We start from the raw sequence: 18293 nt of genomic DNA on the forward strand, positions 1-18293 counted from the left end.
CCCACACACATACGCACACAGCCACGTGAATGTAACCCTCAAGGGATTTCTGTTTCTATTGTTCACTCCTGTGCCTCCAGACTGAGTAGAGAACTGGCGTACAGTAGGTGCCTGGTAGCTGTATGTTGAATGTCTACATAAATCAGACATGATATATCTGAAGTGAAAATTTTGATCATTCAGGTCCTAGTCTGGGTTACCTCAACCAATGAAAGAGATTATGGTATCTGTTACTACTTGAATTTCAGGTTTGCCTCTCAGTCAAATGAGACCATTTGGGATCAGTGTGAGTGGTTGTCATTTACTGACTACCTACTCAAGTGGAAGGGAATCTGATTGGTGGTTCCACTGTACCAATCCTACCAATAGCTACAACACTTGTGCTTCTTGGTCAACGGCTTATCTCCTTCTATCAGAATATGAGCTTCCTAGGAGTGGGGGCATGTTCATTCCCGTCGCATCTCTAGGGTCTTATATACATTAAAGAAGAAAATAAACGATGCCTCCAGTGAAGGAAACTGAGGATGAGGAGAAACTGAGAGACATTCATTCTCATCTGTGGGCACAAGGGTACGTGCACACCCCCTCCTCAGTCTATATAAGCTCCCACCAAAGTTTTCTAATGAAGGAAGAAGATAAAAACCCCAGCATTACCCCTAGATTAACGATGGTGAGTGTGCTTGATTGTGAAAACATGAGTGTTTCAACAAAGCTAGGTAATAAGGAACATCAATAAAACTGTCAGCACTGGCCAGTTTCAACTAGATAAAAGAATAGAATAATTGGTACAGAAATACAGCGCTCTAAATTAGGTTAGATGAATGGAAATACCCTTTCCTTTTAAGTCAAATCACAAGGACATTAACAACAGTAAATGATTAAATTATAGGCCATTTTGACCAAATATGATCTCAGCTGCAAACATGATTTTCCCCACTCTTCATTATAAGATGCAGAGATGATAGATAACAATTCAACAAAGACAGAATGGGAGGAAATGAGGTCCACGCCTTCACTAAGGACCAATTGTAAACCCACCCTTTCTATAAGCTTATTTCTTCCACATGACTATTCCTTCTGCAGTTAAATCAGCAGTAAAACAAGCATGCAGTCAAACAGAAAATATATATCCACGCACACAGAATGACAGACAGGAAGGACGCTTGCAGTGAATGGCTCCCCAATCTCCCCGGGTTCAATGCTGTTTTTCATCTGCTAATGGTTGGCATTTGGTGTTGTTAACCGTGAATGATTCATTTCAGAGGAACTGCTGTGCATCTAGAGACTGTTTAGAAGGAAATGGGGGTTTCTTGGCTTATTTCTCATGGAGCAATTTAGCAACGTCTCTTTGTGATATAAGAAACTCCCTCAACTCTCACTGCTGACTCGTTGGTCTCATCTGGCGCAGATGGTCCCATCTAGGAATAAACATTGATTCCATCAGGACAAGGATGGAGGCCAAAATCTGGAGAGCAAAGGATATGTTTTCTGGCTCTGTTGTCGATAACAAGTAGTTATATGGGGGTGAGAGAGGAGAATGTGGGGTATATATTATAAGATCAATGGTTTTGAACATCTGAACGTTATTTTTTATTTTCTAGATGCCATGTACTACTGGAAAATCTGACATATCCACAGATACTTAGGGAGCTGGAGGGCAAATAGGACCAGAATTCCATTGCCTAAGGGACACATAGAGGAGATGGGTCAGCACCTTGCAGATGGGTGTGGCTTTGAAGTCCCCTGTATGGGAAGCTGGAAACTCTCATTAACCTCTCAAGTAATGCTTCTTAGTCAAAACTGAAGAGAAATTGAAAAGAGAAACCATGGGAATGTCTAGGCTTGATTTGGGGGCACCTCAGAAAGGCTGGAGAGAAGGCTGTTCAGAGGTGAACCACTTGCCCAGCATGCATGAGTCCCGGAGTTTATGTCCCAGCCCTGTAAAAAAGAAAGAAGGGATGGAGGAGAAAGAGAAAAAGGAGGGGGGATGATGAGGAGTAGAAGGGGGGTAGACAGGCCAAAGAGGGTAGACTGATTACCATAGGACTCAACGTTTGCTAAGAGGGAAATGAGATAATGCAAATAGGCCAAAGGGATGGGATACCTTTACTTGGACTTGACCTTCTAAAGACCTTAGTACCATAGTTGTAACAGGCCTCTACCCAATATCCTGAGTATGATCAAGTTTGACCTGGAACATTCCTCCTCCTCCTTCTCCTTGGGGATCTAAGAGGAAGAGAGGCTTTGACGATAAAATTATGCCCAGAACAACTGCTTTCAACCTTCAAACATAGATTAATCATTTATGGCATTCCATTTTTCTTGCTTGCATAGCATGACAGTTTTTGCCTGCAACACTGATAACTTTTTTCCTTTGGATGCTCCTAGAGTATACACTCTGTCCATCTAATTTCTCCTGTCCATCATAACGTTCCTAAAAATTAAGAGCCTCTAAGCTGTTCTGGACAATGATAAAGACCTCCTCTTCTTCCCTGACAATCCAGCCTACCCACTCTTTCCTTTTCAGCACAAGCCTTGCCTCTCTCTTGAAGTTTCCCTAGATTATTTGAGTTCCAGTTTATTCCCCGATAACACCCAGTTCTGAACTCGATGTGATTGCATTGTTCTCTGATGCTTTCTTCCCACAAGACTTGGATTTCTGATTGAATTGCAATGTTTTGATTCATGTGAATGTCATCTGTGGTTTTCCATTTCCCTCTCTTACTTCCCATTCCCCCGATCCAGCAATATACCACGCTGGGCACATTTGTTGAAGGGCATTGTTGACTACTGCTCATTTGAAAGAATGATTCCTTTTAACTCTCTGATAACCAGAAGATGCTTGATTAAATAACATGGAATTTAGACAAGGCAGAATTCCTAAGAACTGAAGTTTCAGGAGGACTGTGAAATCTGAAGAGTCTATTGAGATAGGTCCTGCCCTCTGACAGGAGGCCAAGTTTTCACCCTAAAGGTGATGTTTAAACAGCTGAACGGGGATTGGGTGCTTTCCTTTCTAAGAGGGGGAAAAGAGATCTGTTTATGAAAGAGACTCTGGGACTACCTTTGGATTAAAAGCTAAGAACTTTCACTTTATATTTCTATTTAAAGCTTTCTGAAGAAAAGAACTAAAATTATAAGAACAGTCAGAGGTCATTTCCATGTTGGCAAACTCATTAGCAGGGCCCTGAAGGAGCAGAAGCCTGGATCAGAACCTGCAGTTCTTCATGACCAACCCTGTGACCTGATGTACATCACTTGTCCTCTCAGCACTCTACTTGCCTATGGAAGTGATACTGTCAGGCCCTTACTAAAGTCAAAAGCTCTCCACACGTGTTGTCTTTGCCGAACCAAGCAGGGCTGGTTTGGTCACATCTGTCTCTTTGTGCAACTTGAAAAACGTCCAGCAGAGAGCTGCAAAGAAGAGTTAAGATTTCTAAAATATCCCTGCAGAAAGGTTAAAGGATTTGATGGATTCTATCTTAAGAACAGAGATTTAATAACCGTCTTCAAACAGATGAAGAGCTTTCACCCAGGGCCAGTGAGAGCCTGGAGACCACGTGTTCTCAGTCTGCACAGAGCGGCAATGGGAGGAACCAGACTCCAAGGGGAAGATGCTAACATTAAAGCCCTCAGGATGCAAAAGAGTGGCTCTCAGATCATGGAGAATGTCTGGCAGGGAACTACTTCATTTGGGGAATGGTGAGGAAGAGAGAGATGAAGGGACAAAACCATGGCTGGATCAGAACTCTATAGGAAGCAATCTCAGCCCCTGGTACATATAGGTTTGTTCTATAAGTTGCCCCTTTGTTACCTTGCTCTGTTTTTAACCTTGGTGAGCACACCACATCCAAAGTTAGAAACCTGACCTCTAATTATTTCCTTGAATACCCTGCTGGCTGCAATCAAGGTAACTGTAGAACTATGCTATGGTTGTTTGAATGAGAAATGTCCCTCACAGGCTCAAGTATTTGAACACCTGTCTCCAGTTGGTGGTATTCTCTGGGGTGGTCATAAAAGCTTTAGGAGATGCAGACTTGCTGGAGGACTTATGCTGCTGTGGGCTGGCTTTGAGTGTTTACATCCTGACCCTACTTCCAGTTCATTCTCTCTGTTTCATGTTTGCTGTTGAAGATATGAGATCTCATCTCACATCTCACAGGAGATCCTGTTCCTGCTGCCATGACTAGTATTTACTGGCTTGCCTCCCTGCCATGATGAACTTTGATCCCTCTGAAACTATAAACCAAAATAAACTCTTCTGTGAGTTGCTTCTAGTCACAGCAACAGAAAAGTAACTAATACGTATTCCCACCTCCCTGCCCTCAGGTCTCCAGGCTTTGGATATTTACTGAGCATCTTTTGTTTGTAAGGACGCTGTCTCAAAGCCTTGTTCTTTTAGTGACCCTTCCATAATACCCAGCACAGGTTTGCTTCAGTCTGAATTAGGCTTACTTTGAGTGACAAGAATGGAATGTTCAAAGTAAGTAAAAATGAAGTAGCAAATGTCCCTATTTTATGGGTAAGGAATCTGAAACTCTGAGATGGTCAACACTCAAGATTTCAATCCAAGTCTAACGCACTCTGAGGGAAATGCTTTCTAGAGAAGGATCTGAACATTTCAGCATCATGAGATTGCAGAAAGGAGGGGGAGGGGTACTCCTGCCCCTGCTTCTCAGCTTCTACAACCACAATGTACAATCTCATCAGAAACTTATCTAATTGTATTAGAATTGTATTATTTGTGATGTTTGTTTGCCAAAAGTCATTCAAATTATGTTGTAAACTGTATCCTATTGCAAAAATAGTTTCATGAACTGAGCATAAAAGTGAGGTCAATTTCTTGTTGCTTCTATTAGTTTAGACTCTAGAGAATTCTCTGTGATGTGCATTGCCCCTGGTTGAAAGCAAAAGAAGACCCCACAACTCACAGATCAGGCCCTGACCATCTCCCATCCAGAGGGTCTGTGAATCATTATAACTGCCATATTGTTATAATGAATAAGAAGTTACATACAAATAACAGCTAAAGCAGAGACAATAACTAATGTGCACAGCAAGAAGCAATTATGTATACATTTGAGAATTTACGTTGCTGTGTGTGCTTCTGATACCTGGGCTAATTCTGCTTTGGTCTAATCATCTGGTGAGCCTGTGATGCCGTGCTTACATGGCCTCCATTCATGATGACAGCCAAACTAAGAAATACTTCAGGGTGGGGATCACCCTAGAAGATCATGCAATATAGGTAAAGCATCTAGGACCATGCGTACCCCCCAAAGGCCATTTCTTTCACCTCATTCTACCTGATGCAGATATTAGCCATCCGTCATTCATGAGTTCTGACTGCTGTCTATTCAAATTATACCAAAGAATAAAATCACATGGCTGGAAATGACCTCAACTGTCATCTGGCCTGACCCTTTACATCTGGGGTTAGGTTCCCCGTTTTAGCCAAAGCACACATCAGTCAAATCCCATTATGAGGAACTGCACAGGACATGCAAGCAGTGGAATTTTATTAGATAGTTAGAAATTACATTATATCCTGCTCCAGCGGATGGAGATGCCCAGGCTTCCTAACAGCATGTTAGCAAGACAAAGAATCCTTTAGCACATCCTAGGAGAAGGGTATTCACACTGTTTCACCCCCACACCTTTCTCTGAGCTCTCTGAGATTTGCATGTGTTGTAACGTTTGTGCAGTTTCTATGAATATATTCTTTCTATTGATGGGGCCAGAGCATGGAGCTAGGGAAGCTGAGGAGATGCTGATGGCAGAGTGATAGAGCTCTGAAACCTTAGCCATGTCTCCTTTCAATTCTCCTTTTACCCTTTCACAGAACACATTAGGCATTTTTGCTTAAGAAAGGTGCTTGGGCAAGAATCTTTGAGTGTCTACAGTCTGTAAATCCAGCAGGGTAACAACCAAGTTTCACCCCAACTTTTCCCATGTGATCTAGCTACAGTTTCTCCTTTTCTGGGTCCTTCCTTCACCCTTGCAATTCTTACAAAACTAAAACCACCTCCAGACAAGGAACCTCCTGGCCCATAACACAGACTAGAAGGACAGATGAGTACAACACAAAAGAAGTGTAGCACAGGCCTACAAAAATTCTCCCCACCACCCACAGAAGGGATCCCAAGTCCATGAACAGCAAGAGGAAAAAAGAGTAGAAAAACATCTTCTTTCCTTCAGAGCAGCACATGCTAGCACTTTACAGATCCTGGCATGTGTCGGCGTTTCTAAAGTAAACTCTATTTTCTTTAGATGAAAGAGGTTTTTTTTAAAAAAAAAAATGGACTCAGAATTAAACCCAGTGAAAATTGCTTCAGCTATTCACATGCAACAAACCTTAGAAGCAGGAAGAAAAAAAATCAATTGCTTCTGATTTATTTATTCATTCATTGTCCATCTCCTTTCTCTCTAATGTAAAAGAAATGTCATTTATAATTTTGCAAGTCGTTAATCTTTTTGAGGAAAAAGAAAACAATCCAAGCCTGCCATTGGTTGCCCAGCATCTTGGCACAGGAAATACATGTTTAATTAAGGTTATGGAAAGAACAGAAAAAAAGGAACTGATTTTTGTTTATCAAACATTTAAACACCTACAATCAGTACACTATTACAAAATTTCAAGTCTGATAAATTGGGATTACATGCTATGCCAAGCATGTTTGCTTTATTATTTTTTTTCTTGCTATGTCATTCAGGTTGGCCTTAATGTCTTGGGTACAAGAGATCTTCCTGCCTCAGACTCCAGAGTAGATGGGACCACAATAATTAACCCCCTCAGTGGGGATAGGTTGCTTTTTTCTTCACCTGGGTAGTGGGTACAATGGTACCCATTTTGCTTTCTTTTCATGGGTCTTAAATATTTCACACTAAATACTGTTATATCCTCAACTCTCCCACAACATGTTCTATTCTTGGCTGTTCTGCGCTGAGAACAAGAAGGGAAGGGCAGAAATGCCAAAGTGTAATTAGAATAAAGAGCAGGATATGTAAGAATCCAATTCTGAAAAGATGTTTGAAGATTCTAACCTATGTCAAAGCATTGAGATCTCCTGAAAAGGGACCTCTTCCTAGTTGTGACCCCAATGTGCACATGATTATTGAATTATTCTGAATACCTGTTGAAACTGACGATGAATAAGCCAGATGAAAATTAGCAGGCTCCACTATCAAATACATCTTTTGACAAGTGCCTTGGAACTTAACATACATAATCTTTCTTCCCATCGCAGTCTTCACCTAGAGACTGTGTGTGGGTTGTGACTCTGTAACTCCAGCTGGGGTAGCTAAGGAGCAGAAGTGTCCATCTTTCCCCGAGGGACACAGACCCCAAACACTTTTTTTTTCTCGTTGCTAAGAAGCAGCAGCCAGTGTTCCAATCTCTCTACCACACCATTAATACCAACTGTTCTGTCCTCTAACCCACAGGGAGAGAAAGAGAAGAGGAAAGAAGATTCAACACATACATTTCTATCCGATCCCCAGTCCCATCTAGAACTGAGGTCTGCCATGCTTGTCTCGTCCCTGTCTGGACAAGGCTTCATTTTCTTCATTTCCCTTCTGCCCTGATTGTTCAGGCTTCACCAGACTCATCCATTTGCTCTTAAGAGATATTAAGTGAACAAAGGGGGAAAAAAGTCAAGAGGATGTAAAAAGAAGAGAGAAGAAAACGGTAACTATCAGAGAAAAATCTACACATTATCTGGTCACCCAGCGGGAAGTGAGTTCTTCCCTCAGCCTCCTATTTTTCTTTAAGAACAAGTTTTTTGCCTTTGAAAGAACTGGCAAAATAATCTGTAAACAAACCAAAAAAGTAAGATTCTGAAGTCTGTCACCTTGTTTGTTTCATTTCTGAATACCGTTAGACCAACTGGTTTTACTTCCTTCTTGCCACACGCACACAAACCCCACTTGAGCCTCCTGGGAGAAGGTGCCAATCTGCTGGCACCTGCCCCGTACACAGCACTTGGAAATGCCTGTGTTATTGTCCTGTTGTCAAGTGAGAAATCTCCCTGTGCTCCACCATTAACAGATGGCTGGTTCCTTTTTGTACACAAGCATAATGTCTCCAAAATAACCTTCTCCTTTTAAAGTATGCCAACTAATTAAATGTCACTACGATAATGTCCTGGCCAAGAAGAGAAGGGAGAGACCCAGAAGACAAAGGATCAATAGAACAGAACAAGGATGAGAGGTCATGCTCTCCTACCTTCACCCGATGACCCCGAGAGATCGATGATCACATACACTTTTCCTTCTGGCTCCAGATCAATCTGCAATCAAGAAAGCAACAGTGACTCTGTTAGTGCATTGTGTGGGCAGCCTGAGGGTTCCACCTTTCTACTCCAAGCTGCTAAAACCTAGAGCCACAGCTTCATGTCACTCATCAGCCCACACTGCGCTAGGTGAATTAGGAATGAAGGAGAATCAATAATGACTGAATGTCTACTGTGTATCAAGTGCTGTCCTTGGAGGTCTGACACATACCCAAAAGGGAGTATCATATCAGTGGTTCTAAACTGGGAGGGATTCTGCTCCACAAGGGACATTTGATTTCTAGAGACATGTTTGTCTAGAAACTGATGGTGATAACTGGTGGAGAGAATGCCATAAATGGTATCTAAGGGCAAAGAGGCGGGGAAGTGACAGGGTATAGGATAGCCCCTACAACACAGAATCATCCAGCCCCCCAGATCAACAGTACAAAACTTGAAAACCTTTGTATTGTCCCCTGTTACAGATAAGGAAACTGTGCTTAAAGTTCCAAGGTAAATGACAATGCTGATCCTCAATGTCAAGATCATCCATAGAAACTCTTGTTCATTATTCTGTATGACCACCTCTCGGCAAAATAAGAGATGTATAAGACATCATTGCTTCTCTCGCTATGATTAAAATCTCATCAGGGAGTTCAAAAACAGAACAGTGCTGACTGAACCCAGCTTAATGAGAGTGAGAAAATAAATAATAGGTATCATATCTAAGGATCCTGAAACCAGTGCAGAAGAGTAGTCTGGGAATTAACAAAAAACAACACCTCAGAAAATGCACTGTACTTGTGCATGACTGAAGGATTCTCACGCTCAGGTCATGCGAAGGCTGCACAGGTGTTTTGCAAACTCCAGATTCTAGCCAGGTTAAGAGAAAGCCAGTACTGCTAACTGCTTACTAATGACCTTCTCCACTCATCTGCAACTTGCTCGCTCCCATCCTCAAAGCTAACTACTTCTGCTATACAGAACTAAGTTGATACTATCAGGCAGTGGGACAAAAATCAGAGGACTAGACCTCTTAAGACATCTTTGCAAGGTCTGAACTCTCCTTGTAGAAACTGTGCTCTCCGTAAGAAAGCGTACTGACTCTGGAAACCCTGGATCTCCAACATCCCTCCCCATTAAACTCCCCCACCTCCGCAATCCCATCTGTCTATACAGAGCTCTAATTGGTTCACCAGTGCCTGGTTCTCTCCCCAACAAGCTGTGCGTTTCTTGAGGGCAGGAACAACCATCCCTTGCTTTTATTTTTCCACTGTCCCCAGCAAACACCAAGCACACACTTAGCAAGTAATTCTTAGGAAGAGACAGTCTGATGGATACCACCTGCTCCTTCAAGGTCAAGGGCAATTATTGTCTCCTCTGTGAAGCTTTTCCAGATACTCCCATCAGGATTCATTCCTCCCTCATCTGAGTTCCCACAGCACAACAGACATGCCCTAATTATGGCTCCTATGAAACTGTAGCACAATGTCCACATAGTTCTCTTTCCCACTAGACAGAAAGTGTGGGGACTGTATATCCAACCCTGCTCAATTCTCTTGATCAGGAAACACGGAACACACATTTGTAGGGATGGAAAATGGCTCTGAAGTCAGAATTTCTAGAGCATATTCTGGGTTATTCACCCCTCCAAGCCCTGTCACCAGGGAGGAAAACAGGCCTTTGGTCTGTACTAAAGTGGCATTTGAATGAGAGGTAATGACTGGTAGTCTGATGTGAGTACCTTATATAAGTATCAGTGTGAGGCAGAGAAACTCAGCTTGAACTGATGCTCTCTCCAGGTTGTCCCTGCTGTTTCCAGAGTTCAGGTTTCCAGAGCCGCTCGGGAGCTCTGCTGCATGGCTGGACTTAGCCTCTCACGGCTGAGAATGCTTACTGTTTCCCATGAAGTTTTCATGTTTATCAAAGGGGTCTTCGATGCCTCATGGATGAGGCCATTGGGGGAAGTCTAAGTACTCTGTCAGGATAGAAAGTGAGGGAATGCAGCGGGAAGATCTACACTGCTCTCAGGAATTCCACTGGGTCCACTTACCTGAGCCTGGGATCCAGATGGTAATCAACTACCCAATCAAGGATCCCGTATAATGACTTTCTCATCCATTCCACCCCAAGAGTTCATGGTTTTAAGTTTATGGATGAAGCAAAGGTTCCCCGGGACTCTCAGACACTACTACCGACCCCACCACACATATACCAGTCCTTGCACAGAATTATAAACAGGAAAACCAGTCATCAGCCCTACAGAGCAGAGCCAAATCAGAATTCTGTTTCTTCCAAAGTTCAAAATGACCAGGAGCCCTTTTGCCCCCAAGCATGGAATTCAAAATAATGTATGCCTTTTAGTGATTAGATCATCCCTGCTAAACTCCAAATGAAATGAAACATTCTCTCATATCCTTCAAGTCAAAGATTTCTCAGGACCGTGGACTTTATTGGTGAAGCACAATACCATCTGTGAAAAACAGGGAGGAGGACAGCAGAAGAATGAGATGGGCAGCGAGGCATTTCCAAAGGCAGGCACTGAGCCTATCTCTGCAAAAGGGGAGTGAGGACTCGTGGCAGGGAGGACAGGTCATTGATGATAAAATGTATTAGGATATTAACATTCAAGATAGCAATCAGAAACCATTTTAGTACCCACTGCTCCCTCAGTGCTGGTGAACTGCATTTCCCAACAGAAATATAGGAATTAAGCCATTAAACATGCCAAAAGCAACAAAGAGCTTTGCAGTCTGAACAGATGGCTTCAGAGCAGCCGCCAAGCCCCAGCCAGCAAAGTAAGAAGGCTCTGAGACTCCATCCAGGGTGGCGGGACATCAGTGTCAGGGACTGGAAGGGTGGCTGAGTACAAAAGGTAGTAGAGTGGGTGGGACTTCACAGCCAAATTCATGTCATCACAAATTCTGCTCATGATTCCGTGGCCCAGATAATGAAGTCATGTGGGTGCCCAGTCCTGTACAACTCTGCAGTCTATTAGTGGGCATCAGCACCAGGCAGCTGGAACTACTTAATAACAGATCCCACACTTCCCCCTCAGCCATTCACGGGCTGGGTCTGAATGCCCCCCTGCACTGTAGGCTCCCTCCAGTTGTCCCAGATGTAGCCCTATTCATCAAATCTTTTTAGGCTTCTTACCTCTCCTTGACAGACTTCCTAGCTACGTTCCCTAGTCTGACTTTTCTGTTAGACTATGAGCTGTCATCAAGGTGGAGCACCTTTGGCTACCCCTCCAGCCAGGGCCAAAAGCCAAGAAAACAGTGGGGGAGAGGACCATGGTCTTTGGCATCAGACCAGACTTGAACCTAGTTCTGTTCCCTACTCAAAAAGTAACTACAGACAACTATTTCTTCTCCATAAACCTTGGCTTCTTCATCTGTGAAATGGGTTGTTTTGGAAATTGCATGAAATGGTCATGCAAAGCACTTGGCCCTGAGGACTCAGTGTGTGGTAAGGAGAGAACTGACTGGCAGGGTGAAGTAAGCAGCCATCCTCTCTCAGCCTCACACTGCTTTTCAGTGACACAAAGCAAGCAATAAGCTGTGCGTCATCTGAGCTGTTGTGAGGATCAACGGAATCTTCTACATAAAGGGCTTAGTGTATGGCTGACACACAATAGTTATCATTAGTGCTGTTATTAAAAGGCCAGTTCTATGGGCTGGAGTGATGGCTCAGAGGTTAAGGGCACTCACTGCTCTCACAGAGAACCAGAGTTCAGTTCCCAGCACCCACATGGAAGCTAATAACCATCTTTAACTCTAGTTCCAGGGGGTCCAATACCCTCTTCTGGTTTCTACAGGCACTGTATGCTCATGATACACTAACATATAATGAAGGTCAAGTTCAGGGTCTGTAAGATGACTCATTGGTTAAAGGCCCTTGCCACCAAGTCTGATGACCTGAGTTTGATCCCTAGGACATATTTGGTGGAGACAGAGAACCAACCACTCCCACAAGTGGTTCTCTGACCGCATATGATATGCCATGCCATGCACGCACACACTCTCACACACAAATGATAATAATTAATTAATTTTTTAAAAGACCAAATCTTCAAGTTCCTTGCTTCACAGTCCAACATTCTTTCCACTTTAAGAAGACTTCTCCTTTAAAAGAAAGCCATTTTGTGTCCCAAGCTGATGTGTTATTACAGGATATCTGATGACTGTAGACAGTGGTATTGTGAATCATCGTTTGATTCATCAAAACAGGTGCATTCAGAATCCAGTCTGGGGGAAACCCAGAAGCAAGCATAGCCATCCCCTGGGAAGTAGCAGGTCTGAGTGCCATAAGAAATGGAAGAGGAGGGTAGTCACTGGTTTTCTCTGTATTTACTTTGCTTCGAACACTGAGTTGGATGCTTCACCTGCCTTGGTTCTTATGGGGTCAATGACAGTCTCTGATTTCCAGATAGGAAATTGGGATACAGAAAGCTTTCAGCAGAAGTGCCCACCCAGAGCTCGCCAAGCACATAGGGAATAGCGCAGTCAGAACCAGGTCAGATGCATGCCCCCAGTTCCATCTAGTCTATGGAGGCTTCTCTCACAGCCTGTCTATGGTGCTTTCCTCCTTCTAGTCTGAGCTTCAGTGTTCATTCTCCTCTTCATGAGCCACTGACTTCCAAAGACGGGCCTTCCTAACACAAAGTGGTGCCTCCCACACCATCGACTCCCTACTGAGTGGAAGGTTTGAATATAGACTCATTTCAACCAAGGACAATGCAATGGAGAAAGTGCCCACTGCCCAGAAACTTTTTAAATAGCAGTGTCTATGACACAAAGAATCACAGGGGCTTCTTTTGTGTGGCTGACTATTTTCAAAGTCCTTCATACATCTGATTTTATTTACTCCTTACAATTAATACTGTAAGGTAACAGGTACTGTGTCCTTCTATGAATAAGCAAGTTTAACCAGATGTGGTAGCACACGCCTAAAATGTCAATACTCCAGAAGGGAAGTAGAGACAGGAAGACCATGAGTTCAAGATAAAACCCTATCTTCAGAAAGCTCAATGGTAGAGTGCTTGCTTAGATGCACAAAGCCCTGGATTTTATCTCTAGCTCTGCAAATAAATTATTTTAAAAGCTGAGGTTAAAGAGGGTAAGTAGTCAATGTACTCCTCATAGTCCAATGAGGACACCCCTGCTTTATGACTCCAAGGCTACTATGTACCCCTCATCTCTAGGAATATGTCCCCTGTAGCTGAGCAGTGTGGAGAAATTGGACAGTGTTTTTGCCCCCTGGGTCATGGGGTTGGAGGGAAAGGCAGTCTGAAATTCACAGTCAAACTTCTTTCTAACCACAGGTCAATTTTCACCTGAGACCTCTAGACAAACTTCTCCCAGGTCTGGCTTAGGGTCACACATACCACCTTGAGTTTCACTTCCCTTTCTAACCATGCTCAGTCAGGAAGCTTGTGGGGAAGCAGAAACTCCAGAGAGAAGGAGGAAGAGAGGCTTGGGCTGGCCTTGTTCCACCCAATAAGACCCACATAACTGAATGTTTCTTTCTTTTTCTTCTTTACTTGGAGGAGGCTGGGGGTAATGTAGGAAATAAAACTGTCAAGGAGGGAAGTGGAGCCTAGTGGCTCAGGCCTGTACTCTCAACTTCTTGGGAGGCTGAGGCCAGAGGCTCATAAGTTCAAGGCCTGCCTAGGCTACACATTGAGCTTAAGGCCCGCCTTGGCTACTTAGTAAGACCCTGACTCAAAATAAAAGTTGAAATGGGGAGATGGCTCAGTTAGTAAGGTACCTGCTATGTAAAAGCCAGGTGTGATGGCACAAATCTGTAACCCCAGTGCTGGGGGTGCAAAGACAGGAGCTCATTGGCTAGCCAGATAATTGATGAGCTCCAGGTTCCATGAGAAAAGATGAAGTGTATGGAGAAAAACCTCTAGTTCCACATACACACACATACACATACAAATATACTCACAAGTATGCATGAACACATATATATGATACACACATACACACACACACACACACACACACACACACACACACACAGTCAACCACCAAATAAAGGAGGGGAGAGGGGAGAGAGAGAAAGACCCATTAGCCAAGTCCTACCCCCTCAGCAGTTTGGGCCACTTGCCCACATTCTGGGTTCCTTACATTCCCTGAGCTACCTTGCATGTAAAAGACCAGACAGAGCAGGAACATCCATTCCCATAGCAAGCAGTTGGTGAAAGCGCAAAATACTTAGCATGGTGGGAGAAGGAGAACGATAAGACAGGGGAGTAGGTAGGGTGTGTGTGTGTGTGTGTGTGTGTGTGTGTGTGTGTCAAGGAAAGCGTATCAGACACAGAGAGAGAGAGAGAGACCACAGTTCATTGTGTACAGGTAGTATGATATTGTCAAAAATTCAAAAAATAAAAAACCCAAGGGACCGCAATGGGTGATGCTGAGGCTCTGCTCCTGATGAGTTTGAATCTAGCAGCTAATTTCATGACTCTTCATCTAGGAAGAAATCTATTACTCAGCACTGGCTGACCACAAGGCTGTGGTACACATGTAATGAAATATTTTGAGGGTTCCACTCTGACAATGGGCTACCATAGCAATTCCATAAAAGAATGGGGGAGTATCTTTCTCAAGCACCTTCCATTGCAGTGTAAAGATACTATACAGGGCTGTGGGGAGATGGCTCAGTGTGTAAGAAGGCTTGCTGTGAAAGCAAAAAGATCTGAATTCAAATCCCTAACATCCATGTAAAAAATCTGGACATGGCTATATGTGCCTGTAACCCAAGCACTGAGGGGCATAGACAGATCCCAGGAGTTGCTGGCCAGCCAACCGAACTGAAATGGCGAGCTTCAGGTTCAGCGAAAGTCTGTCTCAAAAATTGAAATGGAGAGTGATAGAAGACACCTGCCATCTTCCTTGGGCCTCTACTGCTCACGTGAGTGAATGCAACCCCCCTCCCCCACACCAAAGATATTATACAGGCTTTTGTGGATATTCTTGTTGTGTATATTCATCACATAGGAAGGATTTAATCAACATTTCTTTGTATGGTGCTTGGGCTTGAACCCAGGGCCTCATGCATGCTGGGCAAGTGCTCTTCCACTGAGCTATAGCCTCAACACTACCAGATATTTGTACGTGTTGTCTCCACAAACGCATGGTCCATTTAATTACTTCACTATATGAGAATGCTGGATTTGCACAGGTAAATGACAGAGATGACTTATTAGTGAAACCATCAACCTGTGCACAAATGTTCGCAGACATACCATTCCTCAAGAGCCCCAATCTGGAAGCAACTCAAGGTTCTAGAGCAGTTATGGGGCTAAACAAACTATGCTACATTCATATAATGGAATTTTACTTAGCAATAAAAATGAATAAGTCACTGATACCCACAATAACACGGATGCAGGTCCAAAGACACCAAACACCAGACAGTTCAATTTAAATAATGCCCTAGAAAAAGTAACACTAACATATAGTTACGGGAACCACAGGGTGTTCACCTCCTGAAGGTGCAGGTGGACAGTGGTGGCCGTACAAGAACCTCTGGGGAGATAGAGACCTTTCTGTCTTATTTGTGGTGGTAATTAGGTGAATGTAGACTTTGGTAGATGCATCAAGATCATGCACTTAAAATGGCTGCCTGTAATTACATGTAAGTTGTTCCTCAATGAAGTTGGTTTTTTTAAAAGGAGGAAAAAGAAAAAGAAGTCCTCATTTCACATAAGGATTCCTCCACAAGTTTCCTTTAAATAACAAATCATCTTTCCACCCTCAGAGCATTTAAAATTTCATATTCCATTTTTAAAAATAAAAAGGCTCATTCAGAGTTTTTCACGAGCACATCTGTCACACAACATAATGTACACCGACCGGTGTGGGCGCACACATTCGCATGCCACCCACGCGTGCAAACACATTCACAGGCACACAGCTGAGCCACCTTCTCCTGTCGTCTGTGATCAAAATACAATAATAGCAAGAAAAACACATCCAAAGTGTAGGTTCTAGAGTCTACTGAATTATTTAAATTTGTCTTTCTCTGTGTGTGGCTCTCCATTTCCTCACAGATAAAATAATTATACCAAATGCTCTGTAATGATTTTTAGTGATCCTAATGACATATATATATATATATATGTGTGTGTGTGTGTGTGTGTGTGTGTGTGTGTGTGTGTGTGTGTGCATAGGAAAAGGGTGGGGCTGGAGAGATGGCTCAGTGGTTAAGAGTATGGGATGCTTTTGCAGGGGACCCAGGTTCGATTCCCAGCACCCACACTGCAGCTAACAACCATCTATAACTCCAATTCTAGGGGATCCTACACCCTCTTTTGACTTTTTCAGGCATTGCATGACATGGGCGCACTTACATACATGCAGGCAATCCACTCATACTCATAAAATAAAAATACTAAATAAAATATTTTTTAAAAAAGAAAAGAGCACAGAAAAATTATGGTACATCATCTGAGAGGTCACTGTACAAGTCAAAAAGAATGCAAAAGATCAAAATATGCTGACTGATAGGGACTTATCTCTGGTGTGCGTAAGAGAGAAGAAGCAAAATGCAGTGTCGCGCATTTATTATGCTAAAACATGGCATAGTGTCATGTAAAACAAAGGAGTACATGTGTGAGTGTAGATGTACACACAAGTGCATGTATTCCAAAGATAGATCTTTTCTGGGTGGATTCTTGTTTTCAATGCTTTTTAAATTTTCTTTTGTTTTTACTCTTGGTGATAGCATTGGTCCTCTGGTATTGGTCCTTGTCTTTTCCCTTGTTTGAGACAGGTCTCTTGGCACTTGCTGCTACATACTCCAGGCTTGCTGACCCACAAACTCCCTGGGATATTCCTGTCTCTACCTCCCATCTTGCTGTAGGAGCAACTGGGTTTACAGATTGTGCTAGCACACATGGATTTATGTGGGTTCTGAACTCAGGGCCTCATATTCATGAAGTAAGGGCTTTACCCATCAAGCCATCTCTGTAGCCCACTAGGAGAACTCTTAACAGGAAATGGGAGTTGCCTCAAGAGATGGATATAGAGGATATGAAGACCAGAAATTAGAAGGTCTTATTCTCTATTTACCTTTTTGCTTGCAAATTACATTCCAAGACAACTTACTACAAAGTTTAACTCACCGGCTCTTCTAATGTTTCATCTCCAGAGTGTAGCTGGCTTCTGGTACCAGACACACCTTAAGTAAGTGTCCCTCATATCTGGCTGGCACACTGCTTTTCCATCACTCACAGCCAAGTTATGGGAACCAACTGAAAAGCAGTAACACTGTCCTCCTAAAACTCCCTTTGTCTGTCTCAGAAGCCTGGGTTACACATCTTAGCTCTCAACAGGCAAACTCAAATTAGCACCTGCTTCCTCTTTAGTAGCGCCCTCTGATGACAGAGATGACTCAAAACAAATAACTGCAGATGCAAAGGCCTTGCAAGCCAAGCAAACATCTGAAGGCACCAAGCCTAAAGCATGACCTGGCAACAGTATAGTGTTCCTGTCTTCCAGAGGAATGGCAGGATACAGTTATATGTCCTAACAGAAGGTGGTGAGCACACAGAGACAGGACATAGAGTACCTGCTGGTTCTGAAGTGAAAAGCGCCCAGACAGCAGTCAGCACTTTGCAGGCTGCGTTTGTTTTGGAACGGTCTCTCGGATTCGGTGCATTTTTGTGTTTTAGTCTACGTTTCTTGTTCCTCACGTCAAGCCAATATAACTCATGATGGAGAATAAAGGCTTTAAAGTAGCCCACCTGGATTTAAGTCCCAGTGTTATTTGGTATAAGCTGTGTGAAGCTTGCTTGATTGCCTCATCTTATACGCATGGAAAATGTCACTAGGATGCAGGGGAAGAGTCAACAAGATGGTGGAGATTTTGGAGCTGTGTCTGGCACATAGTTAGGTGCCTACAAATATTAGCTGTCAGGTCATCGTAATTCCTTACCCAGCCTAAGAGCACAGAGCCATGTCCTTCTTTTGAGGGCTCCATAGCTCTTGATCTAGTGTTGGACACAAAGCA

The 18293-nt window shown here is 43.2% G+C and overlaps 1 protein-coding gene across 2 annotated transcripts in view; it reads right to left on the minus strand.

The window, feature by feature from the left end:
- Positions 1 to 18293, minus strand: part of Prkce (protein kinase C epsilon) — a 559250-nt gene that overhangs the window by 358359 nt on the left and 182598 nt on the right. For both annotated transcript variants that reach the window (XM_029558628.1, XM_008823069.3), the window contains one exon: positions 8225 to 8288. In XM_029558628.1, the coding sequence (XP_029414488.1) occupies positions 8225 to 8288 (64 nt within the window). The remainder of the gene's footprint in view (positions 1 to 8224; positions 8289 to 18293) is intronic.

Source organism: Nannospalax galili, unplaced genomic scaffold (genome assembly GCF_000622305.1).
Source record: "Nannospalax galili isolate Female #2095 unplaced genomic scaffold, S.galili_v1.0 scaffold286, whole genome shotgun sequence".
In the NCBI taxonomy this organism is placed as follows: Eukaryota; Metazoa; Chordata; class Mammalia; order Rodentia; family Spalacidae; genus Nannospalax; species Nannospalax galili.